This window comes from Erinaceus europaeus, chromosome 15, assembly GCF_950295315.1.
Source record: "Erinaceus europaeus chromosome 15, mEriEur2.1, whole genome shotgun sequence".
NCBI classification, from domain to species: Eukaryota; Metazoa; Chordata; class Mammalia; order Eulipotyphla; family Erinaceidae; genus Erinaceus; species Erinaceus europaeus.
The window spans coordinates 19,369,717-19,382,475 of NC_080176.1; the positions used below are offsets into that span (position 1 = coordinate 19,369,717).

Sequence of the window (12,759 nt, forward strand, 5' to 3'; positions counted from 1 at the left end):
AAACTCAGATCCTTGTTCACTGTAACATGTGAGCTTTACCAGGTCCACCACTATCTGGTCCATGTCTCACTGTTTAATCTGGCTCCAGTTTCCTGGACATATTTCCTCTGTGAAAATTCATCCATCTGCAGCCCGAGAGGTGGTGCAGTGGGTAAAGCATTGGACTCTCAAGCATGGGGTCTCGAGTTTAGACCCTGGCATTAAGTGTGACAGAGGGATGCTGTGGTTCTCTTTTTCTTGTATATGAGTACATCAAGAAAGAGAGAAAGAAAGAAAGAGAAAGAAGGAAAGGAAGAAAGGAGAGAAAGAAATTAAGGAAGGAAGGAAGGGAAGGGAAGGAAAACAGAAAAAAGTAAAGAAGGGGCAGGTGGTGATGCACTGGGTTGAATGCACATATGCACAAGGCTCCCGGTTCCATCCCTCCTGAGTCCCCACCTGCAGAGAGAAGCTTCACAAATGGTGAAGCAGGTTTCTCTTCCTCTTCTCTCTTTATGTCTCTCTTTCTCTTGCCTCCCAGGGGTTATCACCAGGGCTCCATGCATGCACTATAAGTCCACTGCTCCTGTGGCCTTTTATTTTATTTTATTTTGATAGAACACATAAATTGAGAGGGGGGAAGATACAGAGGGAGAAAGACAGACACTTGCAGACCTGCTTCACTGCTCATGAAGCCACACTCCCTGTAGGTGGGGAGCAGGAGGCTTGAACTGGGATTCTTGCCTTAACCCAGCAGGTTAAGCGCACGTGGCACAAAGTGCAAGGACCAGCATAAGGAACCCAGTTCGAACCCCCGCTCCCCACCTGCAGAGGAGTAGCTTCGCTTCACAAGTAGTGAAGCAGATCTGCAGGTGTCTATCTTTCTCTCCCCCTCTCTGTCTTCCCCTTCTCTCTCCATTTCTCTCTGTCCTATCCAACAACAATGACATCATCAACAACAACAACAATAATAACTACAACAATAAAACAACAAGGGCAACTAAAGGGAATAAATAAATATAAAAAAATTACATCTGGGGGGTCAGGAAGTAGCGCAACGGGCTAAGTGAACATGGCACAAAGCACAGGGACTGAAGTAAGGATTCCAGTTCAAGCCCCCAGCTCCCCACCTGCGGGGGGGGGGTCACTTCACAAGCAGTGAAGCAGGTCTGCAGGTGTCTTTCTTGCCCCTCTGTCTCTCCTCCTCTCTCAAGTTCTCTCTGTCCTATCCAACAACAACATCAGTGGCAACAGTAACAACAACAAGGGCAACAACAAGGGGAAAAATGGCCTCTTGGAGCAGTGGATTAGTAGTGCAGGCACTGAGCCCCAGCAATAACCCTGGAGGCAATAAATAAATAAATCTTTGTGGTCCGGGAGGTGGCAGTGGTAAAGCTCTTTGGACTCTCAAGCATGAGGTCCTGAGTTGGATCCCTGGCAGCACATGTGCCAGAGTGATGTCTGGTTCTTTCTCTCTCCTATCTTTCTCATGAATAAATAAAATCTTTAATATAAATAAATCTTTTTCAAAAAGTGTTTGCAAGTAGTAAGTACCTAATACATATTTCCTGCTTGTTTCATTTTATTTTTTTTTTAGTTTTTGTATTATCTTTGTTTATTGGATAGAGACAGCCAGAAATCATGAGGCTAAGAGGAGACAGGGAGAGAGAAAGAGAGAACCCTGAAGATCTGCTTCACCACTCATGAAGCTTTCCTCCTACAGATGAGGACAAGGGGTCCTTGTGCATTGTAATATGTGTGCTCAAACAGGCGTGCCACCACCTGGCCCCAATTTTATTATTACTTTTTTCTACCAGAGCACTGCTCAACTCTGGTTTATGGTAGTGCTGAGAATTGAACCTGAAACTCTTGGTGCCTCAGGCATGAAAGTCTTTTTGCAAAACCATTATGCTAGCTCCCTAGCCCTTTATTTGAGATAGAGGCAGAGGTAGAAAAAGAGTGAAAGAGACCAATGCAATAGATTAGTGAGACAACATAATGGTTCTGCAAAAAGACTTTCATGCCTCAGACTCTGAGGTCTCCAGGTACAATCCCCAGCACCACATGCCAGAGCTAGGCACCAGCTCTAGTCGCTAGCTCCTTATCTTTTCCTCTGTATATCTGTCATTAAAAACAAACAAACAAACAAACAAACAAGGAGTAGTGCAGCAGGGGAGTCCCTTCATTGAAGCAGGTCTGCAGGTGTCTGCAGGTGTCCCCCTCTCTGTCTTCCCCTCCTCTCTCCATTTCTCTCTGTCCTAACAACGACAACATCAATAATAACAAGAATAATAACTACAAAAAAAAAAAAGGGCAAGGGCAACAAAAAGGGAAAATAAATTTTAAAAAATATATGGGAGTCGGGTGGTAGCACAGCGGTTTAAGAGCACGGGGCCTAAAGCGCAAAGACCAAGGATCCCCATTTGAGCCCTTGGCTCCCCACCTGCAGGGGAGTTGCTTTACAAGCGGTGAAGCAGGTCTGCAGGTGTCTTTCTCTCTGTCTTCCCCTCTTCTCTCCATTTCTCTCTGTTCTATCTAACAACAATAATAATTACAACAACAGCAAAAAACAAGGGCAACAAAAGGGAAAATAAATAAACAAACAAAATGTAGTATTTAAAAGAGCACCACACTGAAGTGTGGTGGGGGCTGGGACAGAACCTGAATCATGTGCTTATAACAAAGAGAGCAAGATCCAAGTGAGTTGTTTCAGTGGTCTAATATTCCTGTATTTATTTATTGCCAGATCACTGCTCAGCTCTGGCTTATATTGGTGCAGGGGATTGAACCTGGGAACTCTAAATCTCAGGCATGAGAGTCATATTGCCTAACCATTATGCTGTCTCCTCAGCCCTTTCGCCTGTTAATTAAAAGCACTTGACTGTAGTCCCTGGGAACAGTCTGTCTTCTGCAGTGCCCTTCGCCTCTCATCCCTTTGTCCATTTCTCCTTCCACTCCTGTCTGCCCAGCCCCTCACTCTGAAATTCCATCACCTGCTGTCGCCCCTGGCCTCCCCAGTCCCACCCTGGGCTGCAGGGAGCCCAGAGACCAAGTAGGGATCTCTGAGTTCAAAAGCCCTGGTCAGAGTGGCTGTAAGTAAGACCTTCCTGTGTGCTGGAACCCTCCATACGTGTGTCACAGGGTTAGCAGGTGTGGCGGAAAAAGTGACGCAGAAGGTAGCTCAGGCCAAGAGGTGTAAGTCCGGACTGGTATACCCCATAAAAGCTCCCATCTTGGCCGCTCCCACCCCACCCCCCGAGTCCCTCCCTACTTGAAATACATTCCAGACCCATCAACTCAGCCCTCTCCTACCCCCACAGCTTTCTCCCAAAGGCAGCCTGGGCGCCAAATTCTGCCTCAGGTGAGTGCCTGAGCCTCCCCCTCCTGGCGGGTGTCAGGTCCCGACACTTCAGACTCTAAGCCCCCAGCCCATCGTGCAGACAGGCCGCTGCCCCCTTCAGTCCCTCTCCCCAACTCCCGGAGTGCTGGCGGGGAGCTGAGCTCAGGACCGAGGAATCCAGCCTGGGGCGGGAGGAGGGGGGGACATTGTTTGGGGTCTGAGCCCTGATTGGCTGCGTCCCGGCCACGCCCCTGCCCCTTTCCCCCTTCTCCCCCCTCGGAAGGGGGGCGTGGAGGCAGCCGGGATCAGCCAGGGGCCAGCATGAGCCGGAGGGAGGGCAGCCCGGGTAAGGGGCTGGAGGGCCGGTCGCCTAGTGCCCGAGGGGAGCAGGGGTCCAAGCGGCTGGAAGCTGGGGTTCTGGGTCCCCGCCACCACCTGGCCTGGGAGGGGAACGATCTGGACTGGGGAGAGCGGGGCCCCGGTGTCAGGTAACGAGCGGGTGAGGCGTGGAAGCCGCCGAGTTTATACAGAAGCCTGGGGCTGAGCCTCCAGGGACAGGCTCGGGGTCTGGGTCATGGGGACACCCTGGGGGAGGACCGAGTCCGGTCAGGGGCATGACCTCTGCCTTTGCGTAACGGGGAAGATCAGAGCTGGAGGTGGGGGCGCTAGAGGGAAGGGTGGAGCTTGGGGAGGATTGTGAGCCCCAGGAACTAGGGAGTGAGCCCAAAGTGGAGACAGGCACAGATAAGCGCTGGCCGTCGAAACTCGCCGGCGGGGGTTTGGGGGGCGGGGCGGGAGTTGCCTGGCCAGGACTACACTCCCCGGCATGCCCTGGGCTCGCGGGGAGCATCTCGGGAGATGTAGTCTAGGAAAAGACCCCCCCCCCCATTTCCTTGGTACTGCTAGGTGGGCCAGGAGCACATCTGGTAAAGAATGGCCATAAAAGAGGACTTTCAGTCTCCCAATCTATCAAATGGGTTTCAAGTTAGGTGCCTCAGTGATGTTGAGTTTATCAACAGTCACCCTCAAAATGCTCCCAGATTGAGGTCTAGCCACACAGATAAAAGACCTCTTAGAGTCCTTATAAGAATTGCTTTGGAAGCATGAGTGAGTGAATGGAGAAATTCTAAAGGAGGAGCAAAGGACTGGGAGGTAGCTTAGTGACTATGTGAAAGATCTGAGCCTGAAACTCTGATGTCCTAAGTTCAGTTCCCTGCACCACCATAAGCCAGAGCTGAGCAATACTCTACTTAAATAGAAAATTATATGTATGCAAGAACCAGAGTATCACCCTGGTACATGTAGTGCTAGGGATCGAACTCAGGACCCCATGTTTTTGTTTGTTTGTTTATAGAGCTATGAAGAAATTGAAAGGAAGAGGACAATAGAGAGAGAGACATCTGAAGCACTGCTTCACCACTTGTGAAGCCCCACCCCCTACCCCCAACCCCCCCCCCCCGCAGGTGGGGACCAGGTGCACCACCACCCATCCCCTAGAGCTCACACTTTCAGGTCCAGAGTTCTAATCACATGCCAACACCCAGTCCACTTGAGTTTGGCTTTAACAGGATTTCTACAGGGATTTGGGGAGAGGGAATGGCATTTCAAGTAGAACATTCATTTGGCATGTCTGGGGCCTCCTCTTTCCTCCCTTGGACTGGAATGGAGCGTGCCTGGCTGAACAGTTGGAGAATTCAGAGCAGAGCTCAGGAAGGAGAAGCCAGCCTGGAAGAAGTGGCCAAGGAGCAAGGGCTTAGCTTGTCCTCATTGATTCCCCCTTTTCCCATCAGAAGACCCCCAGGCTGACTCCTCAGTCTCACCCCTTACCCACTTGGAGGCCAAGATCCGTCAGACTCAAAGCCTTGCCCGCCTCCTCAGCAAATATGCTGAGCAGCTGCTCCAGGAATACGTGAGTGGGGATGGGGTGGGAGTACCAGGGGGCTGGGGAGTGGGGGCCATACAGATCACAGGGGCCCATCCATTTCTTTTCTATTTTTCAACTTTTGTTAGTAGTTACCCACTCATTTTCTCTCTCTCTCTCTCTCTCTCTCTCTCTCTCTCTCTCTTTTTTTTTTTTTTTTTACCAGAGAACCTCTCAGCTCTGGCTTATGGTGGTGTGGGGGATTGAACCTGGGAATTAGGAGTCTCTTTGCATAACCATTATACTATCTACCCTCACCCTAAAGGTTGTTTCCCAGTAGCAGAAATCCAGATCTCAGGGATCAGTAACTGGCCTCAAGCCACAGGCAAATTAGAGGAGCATCTCCCCTATACCCCGATGCATTTTCCACCTGACTCGGCTTGAAGGTTTAAGACAGAGAGAAAAGGGGCTGGAGAGATAGCATAATGGCTCTGCAGAAGACTTCCATGCCTTAAGCTACAAGGTCCCAGATTCAATCCTGAGAACCAGTTTAAGCCACAATTGAGCAGTGCTATGGTACACACACACACACACACACACACACATACACACACACACGTCTTGGTCTCCCGACTGAAAAAAGCAGTTAAACAGGCTCAGTCAACTCTGAACTCACTGCCTGTGCTATACAGAGCAGCCAACAGGGGGCATTTAATCTGGGGCCAGCATTCCATAAGAGGGCTGTTTTATAAAGAGGAAAAGAGTGGGGTATAGCATAATGGTTATGCAGAGAGACTTTCATGCCTGAGGCTCTCAAGTCTCAAGTTCAGTCCCCCACACCGCCATAAGCCAGAGCTGAGCAGTGCTCTGGTAAAAATAAATAAATAAAAGAAATTCCTAATCTTTAAAAAAAATTTTTTTTTTAAATAAAAAAAGAGGAAAAGAGTCTGCCAATCTCTTTGGGTGGCCAGAGGACCTTGCTGAAGGAAACCAGGTATTCCTCCAATTTACTCTGGGGTTCTGAAGAGAGAAATACTTATGAGAGTGGAGGGATCTAGGAGGCGATGTGGTGGATAAAGCATTGAACTCTCCAGCAAGAGATCACCAGTTTGAACCCTGGCATCCCATGTGCCAGAATGATGCTCTGATTCTCTCTCCCTCTGTCTCATTCATAAATAAAATATTAAAATAATATTCTTTATGATATGGATAGCAGGATAATAGAACCAACTTTGTAATTCTGCCAACTCTGACACAAATTACATTTCCTCTCTTTACTGGGTGGATGAAACAGGGAAATCACTGCACCTATTCAGCCCCAATACCAGCGCCCAAATCAGCACCACCAAGGCCAGCAATATAGCTCACTTGGATAGTGTGCTGCTTTGCCATATGTGCCACCCAGATCTGAGCCTGGCCCCTACTCCATCCAAGGAAGTTTTGTTGCTATGGTGTCTCTCCCTTTCCCTGTCTTACTCTTTTCTTTTAAAAAAGATATTTATTTATTCCCTTTTGTTACCCTTGTTTTATTGTTGTTGTTATTATTGTTGTTGTTGTTGGATAACACAGAGAGAAATGGAGAGAAGAGGGGAAGACAGAGAGGGGGAGAAAAAGATAGACACCTGCAGACTTGCTTCACCGCCTGTGAAGTGACTCCCTTGCTGGTGGGGAGCCGGGTACTCAAACCGGGATCCTTACGCTGGTCCTGGCACTTTGCTTCCACCTGACTCCCTGTCTTACTCTTTTCATCTGAAAAAGTCATCAGGAAGTGGTGAAGCCAGCCCCAGAGAAGATGAGAGGAGGGGAAAAAAAAAAAGACACAGTCACCACCAAAAGCATACCCTTTATTAGGAAGATCACGGAAAACACCTGAACTAGTCATCTGGGAGGTGGTGCAGTGAACTCAAGTCAAGCATAAGGTAGTCATGAGTTCAGTCCCCAGCAACACATATACCAGAGTGATGTCTGGTTCTTTCTCTCCTATCTTTCTCATGAAAAACAATAATAATAACAATAATAAAAATCTCTTTTAAAAAAGTCAAAAGAAAAGGCCTGAACTAGAGGCAAGATGTTAGCATTGTGGTATGAATGGTAGTGCTAGAGCATTGTAAAATGTATTTAGTTATTGGGGCCAGGCGGTGGCACAACCGGTTAAGTGCATACACTACAATATGCAAGGACTCAGGTTCAAGCCCCTGGTCCCCATCTGCAGGGGGAAAGCTTCACAAGTAGTGAAGCAGGGCTGCAGGTATCTCTCTGTTTCTCTCTCTCTCTCTTTTTAGGTAAAGTCTCTCTCTTTGTTTCTTTTTTAAAGAATTTTTTTTTAAAAAAAGTCTTTTATTTATTTTATTTTTGAGAGAGATGCAGAGAAAGACACAGAGAGAAACACCAGAGCCCTGCTCAGCTCTGCCTTATGGTGGTGCGGGGGATTGAACCTGGGACTGCAGAGACTCAGGCATGAGAGCCTCTTTGCATAACCTTTATGCTATCTACCCCCACCCAAGAATATTTTTTATATTTTATTTATTTATTTATTCCCTTTTGTTGCCCTTGTTGTTTTATTGCTGTAGTTATTATTGTTGTTGTCGTCATTGTTGGATAGGACAGAGAGAAATGGAGAGAGGAGGGGAAGACAGAGAGGGGAGAGAAAGATAGACACCTGCAGACCTGCTTCACCGCCTGTGAAGCGACTCCCCTGCAGGTGGGGAGCCGGGGGCTCGAACCAGGATCCTTACATCGGTCCTTGTGTTTTGCACGACTTGCTACCAACCCGACTCCCTTTTTTTTCTTCCTTCCTTCCTTCCTTCCTTCCTTCCTTCCTTCCTTCCTTCCTTTCTCTTTTTCTTTATTTCTCTCTTTCTTTAAAAAAATTTTTTTTTATTATCTTTACTTATTTGTTGGATAGAGATAGCCAGAAATTTAGAGGGAAGGGGAAAATAGTGAGGGGGGGAGTGACAGACACCTGCAGCCCTGCTTTACCACTTGCAAAGCTTTCCCCCTGCAGGTGGGGACCGGGGGCTCGAACCTGGGTCCTTGTGCATTGTAACATGTGCGCTCAACCAGGTGTGCCACCACCCAGCCCCTTCTCTCTCTCTCTTTCTTTCTTTCTTTCTTTTTATTTTAACCAGAGCACTGCTCAGCTGTGGTTTATGGTGGTATGGGGGATTAATCCGGGGACTTCGGAGCCATAGGCGTCTCTTTGCATAACCATTATGCTATCTACCCCCGCCCTGTTTCTCTCCCTCCCTATCGCCCCCTCCCCTCTCAATTTCTCTGTCTCTATTCAATAATAAAATAAAAATGAAATAAACAAGGGGCACAGGTGGCAGTGCAGCAGGTTAAGCGCACATGAAGCCAAGCACAAGGACCGGCCTAAGGATCCCGGTTCGAGCCCCCACCTGCAGGGGAGTCCCTTCACAAGCGGTGAGGCAGGTCTGCAGGTGTCTGTCTTTCTCTCCCCCTCTCTGTCTTCCTCTTTCTTGAGTTCTCTCTGTCCTATCCAACAACAGCCATAAGGACAACAAAATGGGAAAAATGGCCTCCAGGAGCAGTGGATTCATAGTGTAGGCACCGAGCCCCAGTGATAACCCTGGAGGCAAAAAATAAAATAAAAGGGAGATAAAGACCTGCAGCACCGCCTCACCAGTCATGACTCTTCCCTGCAGGTGGCGACTGAGAAGCTTGAACCTGGGTCCTCGTGCATGATAGTGCATGCAGTTAACCAGGCGTGCCACCCCCTGGCCTGCACTATAAACCCACCACTCCTGGTAGCCTGTTTTATTTTTTAATAGTACAGAGAAGTTGAGAGAAGGGAAGACAGAGTGGGAAAGAGAGCTGGGCGGTGGCGTATCTGATAGAGTGCTTACATCACAGTACGCAAGGACCCTGGTTCAGTCGCCTGCTCCCCACCTGCAGGGGCGCGGCCTCCCCAGTGGTGAAACAGTGCTACACGTGTCTCTTTCTTTCTCTCTCTTTAAAATTACCTCTATTTTTCTTTAAACTACTCACTTTTTAATGTTTTCTTAAAGTTTTTTTTTTTTTATAATCTTTATTGGATAGAGACAGCCAGATATTGAGAAGGAAGGGGGAGACAGAGAAGAATAGAGACAGAGAGGCACCTGCAGACCTGCTTCACTGCTCATGAAGCTTCTCCCCTGAAGGTGGGGAATAGGGGCTTGAACCTGGGTAAGTGCCTGGTGATGTGTGCACTTAACTGACTGTGTCACCACCCAGCTCCTGTTTGTTTGCTATTTAATTATAAACTGCATTTCTATTCCATATGTTTATTCCTATAACATTTATTTATTTATTTTACGTATTAAATTTTTTATTATCTTTATTTATTGGATAGAGACAGCCAGAAATCAAGAGGGAAGGGGGGGTAGAGAGAAAGAGGGACAGAGAGTCACCTGCAGCACTGCTTTACCACTCATGAAGCTTTCCCCCTGCAGGTGGGGACCAGGGACTCGAACCTGGGTCCTTGTGCACTGTAACATGTGCGCTCAACCAAGTGCGCCACCACCAGGTCCCTTATTTATTTATTTTAATGGGAGAGAGACCAGAGCACTGCTCAGCTCTTGTGGTGATGCTGGGGATTGAACTTGGGACCTCGGGACCTCAGAACCTCAGGCATGAAAGTTCTTTGCATAACCATTATGCTGTCTCCTCAGTTATTATCACTATTACTATCATCATCATCTGACCTTCACTTCTCCAGGCCCCTTTTCAGGTAGAGACAAAAGGAGAGACAATGTGTGTGTATAAGAGAACACAGCACAGAAGCTACCTTCAAGCTTGTGGGGGCCAGGTTCGATCTTGGGTCTCACGGCAAAGCTGTGCACTATCCAAGTGAACTCTGAGCTAGTTCATCTGTACTTAGATTTACTTTATACATTACATATATGAGATAGATAGATAGGAGTTAGAGCACTCGCAGTGCCAGGGATGGACTCAGGCACTCAAGTCTAATGCTTCACCAGTTGACCTATTTCAACAGCCACCTGTCAATTATTTTGAAGCCCAAGCTATGTGCCTGGCAGGTGCAGAGATAGGTGAGGAAGGACTGGGAAACACAACAGGAAATTTAGCTAGCAAGTGGTAAAGGCAGGATTTGAACTCAAGTCTGTAAAATAGTACAAAGGTAAGCGCTTAAGTTAGGATCTGCCTTAAGCATTTTAACATGCTCCTAAGTACCCTAAAAGAAATTGCTATGGGGGGCCAGGTGGTGGCGCACCTGGTTGAGTGCTCACATCACAGTGCACAAGAACCCAGGTTCAAGACCCTAGTCCCCACCTGCAGGAGGAAAGCTTCACAAGTGAAGCAGGGCTGCAGGTGTCTCTCTGTCTCTTTTCCTCTTTATTGCCCCTTTTCTCTCAATTTCTCTCAAGTCTCTATTCAATAATAAATAAAGGAAAATACCAAAAAATAAAGTCGATCTGGTGAAGGCCGGGCAGTGGTGTTCGCAGTAGAGCCCACGTATTACAAGGACCCAGGTTCAAGTCCCTGGTCCCCACTTGCAGGAGGGAAGCTTCACAAGCAGTGAAGCAGTCCTGCAGGTATCTCTCACTCTCCCTCCTTATTTCCCACCCCCGTTTCTCTGTCCTATTAAAAAAAAAAAAAGGCTTTCATGCCTGAGGCTACAAAGTCCCAGGTTCAATCCCCCAGCTCCATGTGGAGCTAAGCAGTGCTCTCTTAAAAAAGAAAGAAAGATTGACTTATTGCTTGGGCCTGCAAAACAGCTCACTTGGATAATGTGCTGCTTTGCCATGTGGGTGACCCAGGTCGGAGCTTACCCCCTCATCACATTGATGGAAATTTCAGTGCTGTGGTTTCTTTTCCTCTCTCTCTCTCTCTCTCCATATATATATAATGTGGATATGCTTGCTATGTCCATTTTAGAAGCGAGAAGATCAGAAGCACTGATGTGAAACCCTGCTGCTTTGGTTGCTTTGTATCCTCTCAGGCTCAGCAGCTCTGCTAGGAAGAAGGTGTCACTGGCGAGGTGCCACTGGGGAAGCCCAGCTCCCAGAAGAAGGATGGGGGCTCCGTGATGAGGAGGGCGGCCCGGCCCCGCCGCCCCAGCGTCTCCTGGAGCCCCACTGACCCCCTTGTCTCGGCAGGTGCAGCACCAGGGAGACCCCTTCGGGCTGCCCGGCTTCTCCCCGCCGCGGCTGCCGGTGGCCGGGCTGAATGCCCCCGCGCCGGGCCACGCCGACCTGCCGGTGCCCGAGCGGCTGCGGCTAGACGCGCTGGCTCTGGAGGCGCTGCCGCCGCTGCTCGACGTGGTGCGCCGCCTGCAGGCCGAGCTGAACCCGCGCGCCGGCCGCCTGCTGCGCCGCCTGGAGGACGCGGCCCGCCAGGCCCGGGCGCTGGGCGCCGCGCTGGAGGCCGTGCTGGGCGCGCTGGGCGCGGAGCCGCGCGGGGGGCCCCGGCCCGAGCCCGCCGCCGTCGCCGCCTCGGCCGCCTCCGCCGCGGCCGGCGTGTTCGCGGCCAAAGTGCTGGGGCTGCGCGTGTGCGGCCTGTACCGCGAGTGGGCGGGCCGCGCCGAGGCCGACCTGGGCGCGCTGGGGCCCGGGGGCCCGGCCTGAGCCTGCACGGGGCGCCCGCGTGCACCTGCCTCCTCTCTGTCCCTCTCTCTCCATCCCCTGTCTTCTCTCCATCTCCTTTTCTCTCCTTGACTCTGTTGGTGGAGTCCACATCTATTATTTTCTCGCTAACCCTTCAGCCCTCCCCCCCTTTTCCCTCTCCACCCCTCATTCCTGCTGCTGTCTCTCACTACACTCTCCCCTTACCCTCCACTTGGGCGGGGGTCTCTTTGTCCAGACCCCTTGGCTCCATGTGAATCTGCGTACATCTCAGCCTCAGTCAAAGAGGGGACAGACACCTCGTCACTGTTTCCTCTTGTCCTGTCTGTGCCTTCCTGGCTGGGGACATGCCTGCTGGCCCTGTAGTGGGAGGCCTGCTCCAGACACATTTCAGCCCCAGAATCACTCCACCTGCTGCCCTTCCCGCTTCCCACCCCCACCTCCCAACCACTACTCTCCCTCCTCCCTTTGATGTCCTGCCCCTTTTTCTCCTCCCTTGGCCCACCCTCTGCACTTCCCCACACCACCCACCCCCCAAGTCAGGTCTGTAGAGAGAACATCTCAACACCTTAAAGAGTTTTATTTCAAAGAATAAATTAGTTTTTGTAAATAAACTGTTTAAAAATGACACTAAAGTTACAGTATATTGGATACGGGAAGACAAAACATTGGGAAAGAATAGGATCCTACTGGCAGGGTGTGTGTGCAGCCTGATCCCCAAGACTAATTCAAAAGCCATAGCATAAATAGGAAATTCGTGGGGGGCGGTGGTGCACCAGGTTAAGCTCATATAGTACAAAACGCAAGGACCCGCTCAAGGATCCCTGCTCGAGCCCCCCTACCCCTGCAGGGAGGGGTATGCTACACAAGTGGTGAAACATTTCAGCAGGTGGCTCTCTGTCCCTCTCCCTCTCTCCCTCCCCCTCCTCTCTCAATATCTCTCTGTCCTATCCAATTAAAAAGGGGGAAATGGCCACAGGAGCAGTGGATTCATAGTG

At 49.7% G+C, this 12,759-nt stretch overlaps 1 protein-coding gene across 1 annotated transcript; it reads left to right on the top strand.

Annotated features, from left to right (window-relative positions):
• The first annotated feature begins 3,606 nt into the window (after positions 1–3,606).
• On the top strand, positions 3,607–11,910 carry CTF1 (cardiotrophin 1). The gene is made up of 3 exons (XM_060173091.1): positions 3,607–3,662; positions 5,107–5,225; positions 11,297–11,910. The coding sequence occupies exons 1-3, from the start codon at positions 3,638–3,640 to the stop codon at positions 11,762–11,764; spliced, it is 612 nt and encodes a 203-aa protein (XP_060029074.1). The 5' UTR covers positions 3,607–3,637; the 3' UTR covers positions 11,765–11,910.
• The last annotated feature ends 849 nt before the right edge of the window (positions 11,911–12,759 follow it).